This window comes from Schistocerca cancellata, chromosome 11, assembly GCF_023864275.1.
Source record: "Schistocerca cancellata isolate TAMUIC-IGC-003103 chromosome 11, iqSchCanc2.1, whole genome shotgun sequence".
NCBI classification, from domain to species: domain Eukaryota; kingdom Metazoa; phylum Arthropoda; class Insecta; order Orthoptera; family Acrididae; genus Schistocerca; species Schistocerca cancellata.
The window spans coordinates 123,643,018-123,660,510 of record NC_064636.1 but is presented as its reverse complement, the minus strand read 5'-3'; the positions used below and the strand labels follow the sequence as shown (position 1 = coordinate 123,660,510).

General features: G+C 43.7%; 1 protein-coding gene across 1 annotated transcript in view; it reads right to left on the bottom strand.

The window, feature by feature from the left end:
* LOC126108319 (ankyrin-1-like) overlaps positions 1-17,493 on the bottom strand; it is a 60,033-nt gene that overhangs the window by 25,975 nt on the left and 16,565 nt on the right. The window contains exon 2 of the mRNA XM_049913538.1: positions 18-591. Coding sequence (XP_049769495.1) covers positions 18-580 — 563 coding nt within the window. The 5' untranslated portion in view covers positions 581-591. The remainder of the gene's footprint in view (positions 1-17; positions 592-17,493) is intronic.

Here is a 17,493-nt window from a genome sequence, read left to right as displayed (position 1 = left end):
AAGGGAATCGTGCTTACCTGGCTTCTGCTGGTGGCTCACCGAGCATACTGCTGACTTCAATGACTTCTTGCGGGTACTCGAGCACAGCGTCCGCCCAGCCCCGCGTCGCCATCACCTGCGGGTGGTCCTTTATGAAGGCGACGGCAGCCCTCGTGGCGTCCGGGCACGAGTGCCTCACTGCCCTGACGGCCGTCGCTGCTGCGGTCTCGACGGCCAACTGCGAGATCAGCTGCCGCTCGCAGGCAGCCTTCAGGGCCGACAAGCCGTATTTGTCGGCTGCCGAGAGCAGCTGGGGGGCCGTGTCGGGCAGCTGGGGGGCCTGCAGGGTATACGTGTAGGCCACCAGGAGCCTGAGCACCGGGCCCTCCACGTCGTCGATGCTCACCTGGCCGCAGCTGTCCTCCAGCATGTCGTGCGCGAACATAGCTTTGAACACGGGGCTCGCAGCTGCCAACACCGCCCTGTGAGCCGCCACCCTCGTCTCGCCCGCCACCAGCGTCACCAGGGAGTCTTCACCCCCGTCTACCAGGGCGGCCAGGGCCTCGGTTGTGTTGTTCTGAACCTCCGTAACTGCCAACATGGTGGGTGGTCCTGAAACACAGTACCACTGAGCAGCCCTCACACTGCACCCTCAACACTTGTACGAGGCGCATGCATACCTGTATGAAACAACAGCTGTTAAAGTGTTGTACACCCTAAATCAATTGCAACGTCACCAGTTTCCTTCAAATGACAAGGGTCCGTACTGCTTCGTGATCACCTAAGGTTTGTAACTACCAGTGTGATGCTATGATAGACTGCTTTCACCTTCTACAAATGTTATCGTTCTCAGTCAAAAGATGGTTTATTTATGTCTCAGCAAATAAATTGGCAAAGCAACAAACTTCTTTCAGCACTAAAGTTACATGACATATTTAAATCCAAGCTCGTGGCACCTCTGAGGAAAATTTTCTTCCTCCTTATCTCAGGTTCCTCAGATCCGTGACACCTCATCAGAAGCAATGCACATGTAATGCAGAAATCAGTTTCCTCGGTAAATTTCTCAGGGTAGACACGATTAAACTTGACCTGCCATGGTGGCCAAGCGGTTCTAGTTGCTTCAATCCGGAACCGCGCGCCTGATACGGTCGCAGGTTAGAATCCAGCCTCGGGCATCGATGTGTGTGATGTCCTTAGGTTAGTTAGGTTTAAGTAGTTCTATTGGACTGATGACCTCTGATGTTAAGTCCCATAGTGCTCAGAGCCATTTGAACCGTTTTGAACCACTGTAACAGTCTAAATTCATTGGTATGTTTAAATCTCCTTTGAACAGATTGATATCTGCGTCTTCTTTCTTAAGAAAAAGATGCAGCGCCCACCTCCGTGGTAAAGAATGCTGCATTATACAATCATAAATCATGTCGCCATTTTATCCGATTGTTGCGAGCTATGGTGTACCAAGGTATTTCCAGGTTGAGCAGTTTAGAAATGAAACTCGTTGCCTCCATTTCCAGAACGTGTGTTGTGGAACTTTCGCACAAATATATATTTGTATCTCCTTTTGGCGTGGACGTGTTTGTATAGTATCTTTGCCCCACAGAACGTTCGGATACTTATTAGATGACAGATACGTCATGGCTAAACCAAAGTAAGCTCTATCACAGCTCCGACATCGCTCGTGTCTCTCCTGGTCGTATGAGGGGGCAAACGACGGAGTCAGTGAAATAGTTCCACACCCTACAGTGTAAACTGGTTTCCGAAATTCAGACAAGTGGGTTTCACGAGAACGGCGTCCACTTTTTTCGAAACATGCCGACTTAGCATCTCCATTACACCAGCGTAAGAGGTCTGCCGGATTGTTACGGTGCTAGCAGAGCGCCTAAGAATTCGTCCCAAGGCTTCTGTCACGCCAGCTCGACGTGGATGGAGACGCCGAGGCAGTGCTGCACAGAGAGTAGCGCCGGAAGTCAGCGCAGGGTCGCAAGGCAACACGTACACTGCAGGCTTCTGGAAGCCACCCGACCATCCCAAGTCTTCCATTCCCATCCCTTGTTAGTTGGACACTTGTTTCCGTTTTATATAGCTTTGTCGTTTTTTATGCACTCAATGTTACAGGCTCAAAACTCTTGACACTGGCGTTGTAATCGCATAATGAACGACTTTTTACTGTTGTTGACAGGTATTGTTACCGTATTTTCCTACATCCAAGTGCTGCTGCTTGTCAATAAACGAAGTGGTAAAAGCTGTAAAGCCGTTTACATTTCCATACAGTCTTCGAGCATCGACATTTTCCTCGTCTAAGAAACAGACCTTCAGCATATTTTGGAGACACAATCTTCGTGCGTGTCTGCGCCATGTAACCGGCAGAGAAACGTGTGGGAAATGCAAGTAGTGGACTGGATATGCAGGGCGCGGCGGTGAGACACTCTGGACTCACATTCGGGAGGACAGTGGTTCGACCACACACCGTGCAGTGGTCTGCAGCAGGTCTGCAGACTAAGGGTGAATCAGTGGATGTGGCTGCTCGTCATTTGTGTCTTCTGCACCGGTTTTCTGTTTGCTGTCCACCCACACAGGTTTTTCTTCATAGAGCTTCTCTCAATAGGAGTGCCGTGATGGTGCCCTAGAAGAGGCATGACCTTTAAGGTAGCCCTACCGGTCTTCATTACCGAATGTTCCACAAATTGCAACAGGTATTTAGCTGTCTATGTGTCGTTTCCCAGGAAAACCGTGAGGAAGTGGTCTCATTTCGTCCATCATTAAAGTTGTTTACAAGCTTTCCAATGAGTACGACGTGCATTAAACTACTTTTCAATATTTATGTAACTTCCAATGGTGGTGATGTTTTCTTCTTCAGTGCAATTTCCGTGTGTGGGTCACACAAGTCAGAAACGATTTTACGGTGCCATCAATTTGGAATCTTTACAGTCGCCTCATCAGTATGAATTGCAGACTTCTTTATTCTTTTTCCATCCAAATTCGAAATTAATCTGCCTTCTCGAAGGTTTTTTATTAATGAGTAAACACCTGGCTGAGCTTTTGATATATTAATATCAATTTCTTCCACCCCTCAGAGGCGTTTTCGATGTGATGGGGCCTTCCACTGTAATTCCACATGTCTGATGGCATCTGGTCTTTATCAACCAACTGGTCCAGAAATAGTCCAATAATCGACGAAACTAGTTTTTCAGACAGTATTTTCTGTATAGACAGCCAACCATGGTCCAATATTTCTAAGACAATATATCGTACTCCGGATAGATTGTTAGATAACAATGTCTTTCTTAGTTTTTCTTAAGAGGAGACTTCTTTCTACGTTGTTGATTAAAATGAAAATTGCAACTCGTAATCTCTGGTTCAGGAAACAAATTTCCAGCTGATTGGGATGGACATTAGCAACTTTCAGAGTCATTATGAGAGAAGGTTCGATCCGAGCACATTATTTTCATTTGTTAAGTAATAGTAAATATTAGGACTATATAGTATGTCTCAAATAGTGAGGTGCATTCTGACTCTTGTCATGTACGCAATTGTCTTTCATGATTCAAACCAACTGTTAGTGGTTAAATTGTGCTCTGTGCAAAATTCTGCCAGGCAGCTTCCCCTTTCATTCCCTTACTCCAGTTCTTTTCTCCTCCAACGTTTCTTCCACTTCGTATTCCGACTATATTTCGAGTGCCCCATCACAATCAAGTTTTGATCTCGCTTAACGATCTGACCAATTTCTTTTCTCTCAAAAAGCATTTTCCTAATCTCTTCGTCATTTTCGGTAGTTGACGTGCAAGCCAGTACTTCTGTAACTGGTTTGGCTGTGTGTCTGTCCTGGCTGTGGTAACGATTTCACTGTGCAATTGATAGCAGCTCAGATATCAATAAGATGTTAGTGATTTCGGCCGAGAACGATATTACACAAATTTCCACCGACCTCAGGGAGAAATCTAAGGAGGAACTATTCTCAAACACACGCATTTCTTGCTACCAAATTCTGAGACGAAGACAGGCATTGTGAAGAGTCTAGCCACACCAAGATCAAGGACCCTGACTAAAATACATAAGCATAATCATCCAACTGAGCTAATTATAAAACTCTGGGTGCGTTCGATCTGCGACACTACACTTTTTTCTCGGCCAATTTCTGTTGGAAAAATGCGAAATTTGTGAGACATCGTGGAATATTCCCGCTTCAGCCCGTACAGCTTCATGGAATTCCATCAGCTGACAGCACTGTATGTAGCCTCCAAAATGGCGTCCGAAGAGGAGGTGCGACCCAAGCTGAGAGCTGTCACTGAGTTTCTTTCGGATGAAAACCACAGCATCGGAGATCTTCATATCCGCTTGCAGAATGTCTGAGGAGATTTGGCAGTGAACAGAAGCACCGTGAGTGGTAGTGTGAGGTGTCTGTCATCGTCAGAAGAGCTTACTAGTGATCAACGCCTGGCCTAGCAAAGCCATCGTCGCAGCAAGGTTGTGCATATCTGGCTGACCCCCGCGTGTCGGTCAGCTGCAGACGGCTGTGACTCCTGCGATGTGGGAACGTGCTCTCCTTCAAGGTGACCGGTGGATCACTCAGAGCTGAACAACCCGCATCTCGCACCTTCCGACTTCCGTCTGTTTGGTCCAACGAAGGAAGCACTCCACGGCAAGCAGTACACGGATGATGGGCAGGTCACTGATGCAGCAAGACATGAGTGGCTAATCAACTGTTTATTCACTCGGTCAGTTTTATCAGTTGAATGAAACAACCAGATGAAACTGGCCATGTCAGCTATATGAAAATATGAAAACTTTTTCGACCACTCTCTGGGTTTGTAATGTAGCTAATTATTACGAATTGTCATCTTACATCGAAAGCGTAGCTTACCACGGAGCTGTGAGGAGAGCAGAATTTTGGTTCTCACGCTGGCACAGCTGATTTCAAGTGAATAACTTCAGTAATTTCGGAGATATAAATTTTTACCTAAGGGACGACTGTGATGGAATCATCTATAGTATCAATTTAAACTACAACCAGAAGCACAGGTCCATAAAATCTAATTTCCGGAATTTTCTTTCTTTTCATTACCACAGATTTCTGACTAAATAAAAAGTACTTTGGAAAATTATTATCGCATTGTGTTTTCGTTATGTAAGTAAGTGTTTTCGTTACGTAAGTAAGTGTTTTCGTTACGAAAGTAAGTGTTTTCGTTACGAAAGTAAGTGTTTTCGTTACGAAAGTAAGTGTTTTCGTTACGAAAGTAAGTGTTTTCGTTACGTAAGTGTTTTCGTTACGTAAGTGTTTTCGTTACGTAAGTGTTTTCGTTACGTAAGTGTTTTAGTTACGTAAGTGTTTTAGTTACGTAAGTGTTTTAGTTACGTAAGTGTTTTAGTTATTTAAGTGTTTTAGTTATTTAAGTGTTTTAGTTATTTAAGTGTTTTAGTTATTTAAGTGTTTTAGTTATTTAAGTGTTTTAGTTATTTAAGTGTTTTAGTTATTTAAGTGTTTTAGTTATTTAAGTGTTTTAGTTATTTAAGTGTTTTAGTTATTTAAGTGTTTTAGTTATTTAAGTGTTTTAGTTATTTAAGTGTTTTAGTTATTTAAGTGTTTTAGTTATTTAAGTGTTTTAGTTATTTAAGTGTTTTAGTTATGTAAGTGTTTTAGTTATGTAAGTGTTTTAGTTATGTAAGTGTTTTGCAGGATCTGAGGAGATACATTGAAATTTTATGGAAATTAAGTAAATCTATGTATGAGAACGTTTCTTGTACAATAGTGGAATTTGTGACGTATGCCCGACCTACTTTGGTTTTGTAAAAGGCAGCCAGAAGGGGCGTTTAGTATTAAATCTGTAAGTAATTTATGTTGCGGAATGGAATCTAATTTTGTCTTCATTAAATTTTACTTAGTTTTGGAATTACGTGATTTCTAGTCTAAATTACATGCAGTAATCTGATTGGCTGTCATTAAAAATACCTGAAGTATACAAGTGTTCGAAATGATCTGATTGGCTGTTTAACATATTAGCCAATAGCAATTAAGCATATCCCATGCGTACGAGTATGGCTTTGTGCCTCCGATCTAAGAGTCTACTAAGTCGTTCGGGAACCATCTTCTGGTAAACGCCTATGTTTATTCCAAAGTAAAGAATTTTTTGCGTTTTATTGCTTCTCTTGCCGTTGACAAAGAGCGACTACAGTACTGAATATTTTGTGAGAGCTTGAGATTTGTGAGTGATTTATTTTAGGAGATATTTGCATGTGAACATTTTATTTCGTACACAAACACTGCGCGGCGTGTTTCGTGCAGATTACGAGACATTATATGCATTACAGGAATGTTTCTATACTGAGTCTGGGTGAGTGATTTCACTGACTTTTGTTTTCAAGGTTTATTGGAATGCCGCAATTGTTAAATCAGCCCAGAATTTTGCCATTCTGCATGCTTTTCGAGGAGCTAAGGACTGCACTGAGTGCAGGTGATTTCCGAAGGAGACAACATTCCATAAAAACACATTTAGAAAGTGAACCAACGTCAAATCCTGACTGCGAATACATCACAACTCCATTCGTATTGCTCTCGCACATATCACGAAGGCAAGTTTAGACTGATTACTGCACACACAGAGGCACTTTAATGGTTCTTCACACACCCCTGGACGTGAATGGACCATGAGAAAGTCCTAGTAAGTGATACGATGGATGTACCCACTGCCATGCGCTTCACAGTCGTTTCAAGGGTGTAGATAAGTGAGACTCAGTTTGGGAGGAAGAAGAATCACACTTGATCTCTTAAGGGACTGTAACTGATTGGTTGCTCCAGTAAATATAAGGGCCTTGCTGCTCTCACAAGTAAACAACTCGGGTAATACATAACGAGTCCGTAATAATGAGCAATACATCATCCATCCGCGGTAACTATAGACTTTGCATTACTGTACTGAAACTTCCTCCAGAGCTGGAAGGAAGATTCAGAACTTAACGGTCGTTAAATACTGGAAGAAACCTACAGTGAGTGGCTTTGTGAGTCCTATTACGACCATGTGCTCCATCTGAACGTCATCACTTAATCAGCGCACACAAATGCAACTGTGAGGCTACATAAATGGTCGGCTGTCAATTGGTTTTTTTTTTCGCTGTATGCAGACATCGTGAAGTGATCAATGGGCAGAATTACTCACAACAGAGTCAGTGCCCATACTGACACATACGATGAATTTTATTATGCACTTAGTCGGGTAACTGCGATTGTGCAACACTATTGCATTGTAAGTAACATATGAGAGACTTCGCCCGACTAAAAAGCAGGACGCCCTTCCTGCTGAAAAAGACACACGCGAGATTCTCCTGTCCTCGGGCAAAGTGACTTGGTACCCCACGGTAACCACCAACCTCCGAAAACCATGCAGTCCATAAACTGCTTAAAAACAGCTCGTGTCTCAAAGTCAGATGCCTTATGAGTGAAGAGCCGTCAAATGAGTAATCAGTTGAGTGGAAAAAGCTAGTCAAGAGGAATCTATTACATTTATCAAATCACCCACCAAATGTCTCAAGTATGGCAAGCTTGAGTGTTCTACATGTGAAAAACAGATTTCCTCTGGAAAAAATTAACAGCAGCTACTACATCTTACAAACACATTTTCTTTTGCTAACTTCCAGCATGCTGCAGTACCTTAGGGCAACAACTACTATTCAGCAGTAGCATAAAAAACCAGTCGAAGTTGCAAATTTTTACTTTAAGGAAACAAAAGAAAAATTCGGAGTAGGCATTGAAATCCATGGAGAAAAAGTAAAAACATTAAGGTTAGTCGATGACATTGTAATTCTGTCAGAGACAGCAAAGGACTTGGAAGAGCAGTTGAACGGAATGCACAGTGTCTTGAAAGGAGGGTATAAGATGAACATCAACAAAAGCGAAACAAGGATAATGGAATGCAGTCGAATTAAGTCGCGTGATGCTGAGGGAATCAGATTAGGAAATGAGACACTTAAAGTAGTAAAGGAGTTTTGCTATTTGGGGAGCAAAATAACTGATGATGTTCGAAGTATAGGGGATATAAAATGTAGACTAGCAATGGCAAGGAAAGCGTTTCTGAAGAGAAATATGTTAACATCGAGTATAGATTTAAGTGTTAGGAAGTCGTTTCCGAAAGTGTTTGTATGGAGTGTGGCCATGTATGGAAGTGAAACATGGACGATAAATAATTTAGACAAGAAGAGAATAGAAGCTTTCGAAATGTGGTGCTACAGAAGAATGTTGAAGATTAGATGGGTAGATCACATAACTAATGAGGAGGTGTTGAATCTAATTCGGGAGAAGAGGAGTTTGTGGCACAACTTGACTAGAAGAAGAATCGGTTGGTAGGACATGTTCTGAGGAATCAAGGGATCACCGGTTTAGTACTGGAGGGCAGCGTGGAGGGTAAAAATCGTAGAGGGAGACCAAGAGATGAATACACTAAGCAGATTCAGAAGAATGTAAGCTGCAGTAGGTACTGGGGAATAATGAAGCTTGCACAGGATAGGGTAGCATGGAGAGCTGCATCAAACCAGTCTCAGGACTGAAGACTACAACAACAACAACAACAACAACAACAACATCCCGAGTTATTCCACATTATGGATTAAAATGGGCCACCTGTACATAGGAATAAACGGAGGGAGTGACTTAAGCAATAACTAGACCAGATGAGTCCTCTGTTCCACTCGCGGATAGCACGAGGGAAAAACGACTGGAATGCCGGACATTTGCCACACTTGTCCATCCGCCAGGTAGCGATCCCTCAGGTAAGGGACGCCCTTCCTCGTACTACTTCTGTCCGCTTTCAAACCGCCATCTCCACATCTTAATCAATACAACCAGTATTTAAGGGACCTCCTTCCACATCTTGGCGAAAAACAGAGCTTCTTTTCCGAAATCGAAATATTTCTATCTTTTGGGAAACGAAAGCAATTCCGGCGATTATGTCAGTATGTAATTAGTTCTGCCCAATATAAATACAGATCCCTCTGTCGGTACGGTAGCTTCCTTTTGACGCTTACTGATCGCAATAGAAACAGTCCATCGGCATGGGAGCAACAAGAAAGGAACGCTGTAAAGAGAATGCGAATGTACGCTAATCATTTCTTTTCGATCGCTGCATTTGTGCCTACTTCAATTACTACAGCTGGCTGCCCAAAAGACAATAAGGAAAGAAGAAATGGATATGTGAATGTTTGAAAAGAAGAACGACATACTCCAGATTAATTTAGTCTCTAAAATCCGATATCCCTTTCGGCGAAATATTAGTTAATGAAGTGTAGCGGGACAATGTTCAAAACATGACAAAGTACGTTCATAAGCAGAAATAAGAACGTCTGTGATTGACACGTCATCTAAAGTTTACGTACAATTTTAAAATGTTAGAAATAAGGAAATTTAGTAATACAGAATGGTATGCTTGTAACGTATGTTGTTGTCCTACATTGTTTAGCTCTGGTATTTACAGGGTCAAAGAGAAAGCATCCTAGGTTTTGGAGGGAGAAGCAGTAATTTTAATCATCTCCACTACAACAGAAACAAGAAGCACAACTTAAGGGAAAATGTAATGTGTGTTCCAGCTCACAAGCAACATTGAAGCAGATAGTTCCTGTGACTTAGTATGGACAAAGGTTATATTCGGCAACCGGAATAAATTAATAACTGGCTCATTTCACCGTCCCCCAGTCTCAGATGAAACAGTTGTTGAACATTTCAAAGACTCAAATAGGTACCCTACTCATAAAATTATAGTTCGCAGTGACTTCAATCTACTTTCCGTATGTTGACAAAAATATATTTTCAGACCCTACTGTAGAAAGAAATAAACTTCCATAATTGTTCTAAATGCTTTTTATAAAATTATTTTGAACAATAAGTTCGCGAGGCCATTCAAATTGTAAATGGTTACGAAAACACACTTGACCTCTTAGTCACAAATAATCCTGAGCATCACGACGGATACAGGAATTAGTGAACACACAGTCGTAGCGAGGCTCAATTCCGTAACAAAGAAATTCAGCAGAACTAAACGAGAAATATATATATTTATAAAATCAACTAAAAATTCGGTTGACGTCTTTCTAAGAGACAGTCTCCAATCCTTCCAAACTAGGAAAGTGTAGACCATATGTGGCTTGAGTTCAAAGAAATAGTATCAACAGCACTCAAGAGATTCACAACAAATAAAATAATAACAGACGGAACTGATCCTCCAAGGTACAAAAAACACGGAAAAGCTGCTGCAGGAGCACCGAAAACGCACGTATAATTCAGACGAGCCCAAAATCTCCAAGATTGGCGAATTTTTACAGTGGCTCGAAATTTGGTGTGGATTTCAATGCGAGATTCATTTAATACTTTCCACAACGAAACTCTAGAAATGTGGCGAAAAATCCATAGAGATTCTGGTCCTATGTTAAGAAAAAAGTGGTTCAAATGGCTCTGAGCACTATGGGAGTTAACATCTGAGGTCATCAGTCCCCTAGAGCTTAGAACTACTTAAACCTAACTAACCTAAGGACATCACACACATCCATTCCCGAGGCAGGGAACCTGCGACCGTAGCGATCGCGCGGTTCCAGACTGAAGCGCCTAGAACAGCTCGGCCACACCGGCTGGCTTAAGAAAACCAGCGGAAAGGCTCAGTAATAAGTACCTTTACTGCGGGTTGGCGGCGGGTGAGGAGGAGGAGGAGGAGGAGGAGGAGGAGGAGGAGGAGGAGGAGGAGGGGGGAGGAGGGGGAGGGGGAGAGAAGGGACCCAACCCTGTGGAACACGTAAAATCGTGGCAAATGCCCGGCGTGGCAAATGTCCGCACACCAAACGACTGTGTGAACGCCTCAGTGCGAGCTCTAATTTCCCGTGTCTTCGAATCGTCATCATTGCCCGGTTTGAAAGTTGGTGGTAATAATATATGCTCTACATTCTCGGCGAACATCTGATTTTGGGATTTAGTGAGCAGCTCCTTCCGTTTAGCGCGTCGTCTATCTGCAAGTGTGTTCCACTTCAAACTTTCTATAGGATCTGTAACGCTCTCGGGATGGCTAAACGTACCAGTCACGAAACTTGCCACTCTTCTTTGGACCTTCTCTGTCTCTTGAGTAAGACTCAACTGGTAAGGCTACCATACAGACCAACAATACTAGACTGGACGAACTAAAGTATTGTAAGCGATTTCCTTTGTTGAAGGACTGCATCGCTTTAGGAGTCTACCAATAAACCGCAATCTAGAGTTCGCCTTACCTGTTACTTGTGTAATCTGGTCCTTCCTTTTGAGATCATTTCGAGTAGTCACACCCAGATGCTTGACGGATGTTACAGCATCCAAAGATTGGTCATTTATGTTGCACTGTTATATTAATGGCGATTTTCGATTTATTATACGCAGTAGGTTACACTTGCTGATATTGAAAGATAGCTGCCATTCATTACACTACACGTTTATTTTCTGCAAATCCTCATTGATTTGTTCACAACATTCGTGTGATACCACTTTCCTGTACACTAAAGCATCACCGGCAAACAGTCGAATGCCGCTATCAATACAATCAACCAGATCGTAATTCAGTTGAGTCGTTTCTTGGTCTTCCTCTACGATTTTTACCCTCCACACTGCTCTCCATTGCTGCATTTGTGATCCCTTACTGTAACAGAAAACGAGTATTTCTGAACACTTTCATTTCTATAACCAGTAGCACATTACAACGAGTAACGCCATGTTGTTCATTGCACCAACTGTTTTGTAAAAGGTTGACTTTTACACGCCTGTGTTCAGTACGAGCTGTTCCCCTGGATTTCTGATTGACTTTATATCACGGCAGTAATAATGTTCTGATACCTGAGCCAGAATCAGTGCTTCTGGCTGCGTTCTCGCCCGACTACAGTCCGATGATCGGTTCGCAGCTGCAGTCCAGAAACAACTGGCCGAGCGACCGCCGCTTCGATCGCGCAGACTGTATGGCCTGCAGAAACTTATTTGTTCTTATTTAATACGATTTTCATGTTCTTTACCAACTGAAACAGCATCTTAGCTTTTCACGAGAATTAGGGCCATGTAAGTATGTGAAACAGCATCTTAGCTTTTCACGAGAATTAAGGCCATGTAAGCATGGTCTTTCAGAATGTAATTCTGACCAAAAAGCTATTCTGGAAGCTGGAGTGCAGAGTTTTTCTTAATCACTCCTTTTGCGTTTTCTAGATATTTCCACAGCAACTTTCATCCTCTAACAAATATTTCTTTACATTTCACAGGGGAGCAAAATAGCAGTTTTCATAAATTTAGCTTTACAACTTTTTAATGTACCGAAATATTTTCTAAAAGATTTTCATGCGCTATTGGACTCTTCGGGGCTGCATTTTCAGCAACACTGAAACACGTATTTTATTACTTTCTGACAGAGAAACTGGATTCCAGTTTTCGCATTTCTACCCTCAACACTGCCTTAATAGCGACATTTTTCGAAACATTCTTCATCCTCGTTTCACACCCTTTAGGGTTGAAATTTGGGGCAATACCTTCCTAGACGGCGCGTACAGTGTAAGGTCCGCACCTCCTGCAGATTGCGAGTTGCTCCCCTCACCTGACCTGACCCCGTCTAGCAGGGAGGAGGCGAGGACAGCCCCACACAGCACGCGACACAGCGCGCCCTACAGCGACTCGTGTTCACGGTCTCTGCAGCAGTGTCCGCAGTCGGTGGTTAGCGTCCCCGGTTCGATTCCCGAACGGGTCGCTAATTTCCTTCTCTCGGGGTCTGGGTGTTTGTGCCGCCCCCGTAACTTCGGATCATCTCCACTGCCGAGCAGGTCGGCCGAGTCGCGTCAAACGGGACGGCTTTCTCCTACCGACCGAGCAACCCCCGGTGCAAATCTCCCGGCCAACACCGCCACCTCAGTCTGTTTCCATGGTTGCGCAGCTCAGTTGGTAAAAACTAAACCCTTGTAGGACCACTCTATGTGCGTGTGTCCGCGCCAATCGACAATAAACTTTTACGATATCTATACCGGAATGCAAAATTTATACAATTACTGTTGTCAAATTACGCCAACATGTAAACTTCTGTATCACTTTAACAGGCTGAAGGAAACGTTCTTCTGCCTGAAAACTTCCTGTGGTGTACACATTTTTTACACCCCAGTGTTTTCCGACTCAGCGTGAAACATCGCTTTCGAACGATATGAAGCACACAAAATGCACCGTCATGAATGTAACTGTATACCGTCTTTTCCAACACACTTCTCGTGTATCAATCAAATCTAAACCTAAAGCACCACAAAATTAATGTCGTGATGGGGCATGCAGTAAAACTAAGTAACCACCTACAGATCCAAACCTGAGACGACTTTGCGGAATGTGGTGGTGGGTACTTTGTTCACCGAAGCCGTTCTTCGCTGCGCCGTGACGTCAGTCTCGCTGCTGCCCCCCCCCCCCCCCCCCTCCTACCAACGTGCTTCACACTGCAGCCGGTCTCCACCAGCCTCGCCGCGTGACGTCACCCGCTGACCCTGGACTCAGTTATCTGCACTGCGCGGACGCCCGCTTCCCGCCCACAAACCGCTGTTCCGCAGCGCCAGCGCGTCTCCTCGAAGCTTCCAGGTTTGCAGCGAAATTACGACGACGAGAAAAATCGAGGAACTGCGGCCAATAAAGACGCCTTACCGAGGATCACCCTACCCACGCGCCATTCGCGAGCGCAACAGGAGTGAAAAGATAATATCAAGAGAAATCTTGACGAGAACAGTATTTTAGTTGGCACTAATGCCCGCTGTGATACTATCCGAAACCGACAGGGTCCCCTCTCCGTTGGTAATTATTGCAGTATTACATCGGCTGCATTCTAGGGCAGGACCAGAAATACGAGGGTATTTTACTCAGTCAGCACGTACTCCAAACTATGTTACCTATTTCATCGTCAACACAGTCATAGTTCACTTCTTAACGTACAATAACATCTGTTTCGTAAAAAACCATTTCTGCCACTTAATAGCAAACTGAATCTATCCTACCTACATGACCTGTATAAAGGTCAAAGCTGCATGTCGCTGCCTTGTGGTATCACCGAAATCGTTCGTTCTGAGATTAAACTGAGCACATAGAATACTCGCTCAGAACAAGGCTGCAAACCTCATTTTTACAGAAGTTGGGTTTTACATGGAAAAAGGTTGTTAACAATAATTGGCGCAAGGTAGGGATACTGCAACTGTCTACCAATTCTTTTGTTGGCGTCAGATTGCCAAGTTTGCGTTGCACAGAACGAGGGTGTATCCACACGCAAGATTGCGGACACAACAAGTACCGGTACACTTCTTACAGTCAGTGCTCAAAAACCGGTCACCTCTATACAACATGACTGTAGTGGTCTGGTCTCTTGAGTATGGAACTGTAGCGTGTCTGCCGATTCATGTGCTTTGCATCGTCCGCCATGTTGTAGTTTGGCAAACATATTTCCATCGGTCCGTACGTGATAAAGAATTGCAGACCCATTTCTTGTTTTGAACTTGATGTCAACATGTGATGTAATAGCCTGATGAGGAAGCCGGCTCCGGAAGTATTTTCTTTTCTTGTTCTAGTGACATTTCCTAGCAGTCATGTTGCAGTTTGGCAAGAAACGAAATACGAGCACTTACGGCTGGCACGATCTAACAGCAGAAAGTTCGACATCGAGAAATTACAAAGATCACTGTCAGGAACACACGAACAGAGGTAAACTGTGTAAACAACGTGTGAGTGGGTGGCGTTACGTGAAGCGTAAACGACTCACGGCTGCTGGAAAACAATACACTACTGGCCATTAAAATTGCTACACAAAGAAGAAATGCAGATGATAAACGGGTATTCATTGGACAAATATATTGTACTAGAACTGACATGAGATTATGTTTTCACGCAATTTGAGTGCATAGATCCTGAGGAATCAGTACCCAGAACAACCACCTGTGGCCGTAATAAGGGCCTTGATACGCTTGGCCATTGAGTCAAACAGAGCTTGGATGGCGTGTACAGGTACAGCTGCCCATGCAGCTTCAACACGATACCACAGTTCATCGAGAGTAGTGACTGGCGTATTGTAACAGGCCAGTTGCTCGGCCACCAATGACCAGACGTTTTCAATTGGTGACAGATCTGGAGAATGTGCTGGCCATGGCAGCAGTGAACATTTTATGTATCTAAAAAGGCCCGTACAGGACCTGGAACATGGGGTCGTGCAGTATCCTGCTGAAATGTAGGGTTTCACATGGATCGAATGAAGGGAAGAGCCACAGGTCGTAACACATCTGAAATGTGACGTCCACTGTTCAAAGTGCCGTCAATGCGAACAAGAGGTGACCGAGACGTGTGACAAATGGCACCCCATACCATCACGCCGGGTGATACGACAGTACGGCGATGACCAATACACGCTTCCAATGTGCGTTTACCGCGATGTCGCCAAACATGGATGCGACCATCGTGATGCTGTAAACAGAACCTGGATTCATCCGAAAAAATGACGTTTTGCCATTCGTCCATCCAGGTTCGTGCTCGAGTACACCATCGCCGGCGCTCCTGTCTGTGATGCAGCGTCAAGGGTAACCGCAGCCATGGTCTTTGAGCTGATAGTTCGTGCTGCTGCAAACGTCGTCGAACTGTTCGTGCAGATTGTTGTCTTGCAAACGTCCCCATCTGTTGACTCAGGGATCGAGACGTGGCTGCACGACCCGTTACAGCCGTGCGGATAAGATGCCTGTCATCTCGACTGCTAGTGATACGAGGCCGTTGAGATCCAGCACGGCGTTCCGTATTACCCTCCTGAACCCACCGATTCCATATTCTGATAAAAGTCATTGGATCTCGACGAAAGCGAGCAGCAATGTCGCGATACGATAAACCGCAATCGTGATGGGCTACAATCCGACCTTTATCAAAGTCGGAAACGTGATGGTACGCATTTCTCCTCGTTACATGAGGCATCACAACAACATTTCACAAGGCAACGCCAGTCTACTGCTGTTTGTGTATGAGAAATCGGTTGGAAACTTTCCTCATGTCAGCACGTTGTAGGTGTCGCCACCGGCGCCAACCTTGTGTGAATGCTCTGGAAAGCTTATCATTTGCATATTACAGCATCTTCTTCCTGTCTGTTAAATTTCGCGTCTGTAGCACGTCATCTTCGTGGTGTAGCAATTTTAATGGCCAGTAGTGTACAGAGATATCCAATAAGGGGTGTTAATAGTGGCAAAATCACCAGATGAGGTATGAAGAGCAAGGTTATTTTTCAAGTACCTGTTTTTTAATCTACATGTGACCCTTACAAGTGCTTGTTAGTCAAATAACGAGGTCAGTACACTTGTTTCATTGTAACTTTGTCTTTCGCAGTATAAACCTGTGTGCAACAGAATGTTTCCTTCTTCCTGAAAAAGGAAATTAGTTTTGTCTGTTACAACCTTGTTCTGGGCGGCTATTTAATTGCAATAGTAGTCTCTACTTTGCCGCTCTTTATACTGAATACAAGGTATTACTACCGGCAACAACTGCAAAATAAAGCTTACTCACTTCACAGAACAGTACGTGTGTCACTGGATACGTGATGTTCTGTGCCTGCAGGTCCGAGCGCATTTAGACGAGCCTCGAAATAAAACACGACGCTGTCTTCAGCTTTAGAAATGACTTCGACATCCCAGGGACATTACACAGCTGAGTGTACCTGGCGTCAACATGACAGCGACTACATTCTTAGACTCAAATCCTACGCATTAGATCGCATGCATTACGACAATTCGAAGCGTAACAACTAGGAAAAACAATTAAAAGATAATTGTCATCATCAAACAGGAAAGCGGGACTATGACATAGGACATATTTCTTTTAACGATAGCTTACTCATGACCATTTAAGCTTCTGCAACCTCTCTCTCTCTCTCTCTCCCTCTCTCTCTCTCTCTCTCTCTCAGCATTAATAAACTAATTATACAACAGTCTACACAAATGAAGTACTGGTCGGTATTATTTCGAAAGTACGTTTATCGTCAAAGTCTGTGGTGATTTGATGTATTTAACTTGTTGAACTGTATTGCCAATGAAGGCAGATCTAATTACATGGCGATGTCTTTCGAACGACGTGATCTCTTCCTCTCACAAAGCACACACGGCCAGCTGCCGTATTCCTGTCGCGCGCATTATTCTCAGCTCACTGACCACTGTGTTGTGTCACCTATCAACTGTTTACTTTTCTCAGTAACAACCGTTTTATTCGCGAATCAAATTTTGTCAGTTTGCAAGCCGTAAGTCAGTAACCAGTATATGGCATGTGCGTCTCGTATTGCCCGGAGGCTACGCTCGTCATTTTAATACTACTCAGATGAAGGAAAGGAATAAAATCCTTTGGTAAGTTTCCATTCCAGTCGCTCAGTGTTCAAAATACGATGGGTTATGGGATTCAATCACAATTCCAACAGCATTGCCGGTTTATTTCTGTGTGAATTGTTAACCTTTTCTCATTCGATGAAGCATCACTGTTTGTGAGTAACGGCCACATTTCACTTGTTGACC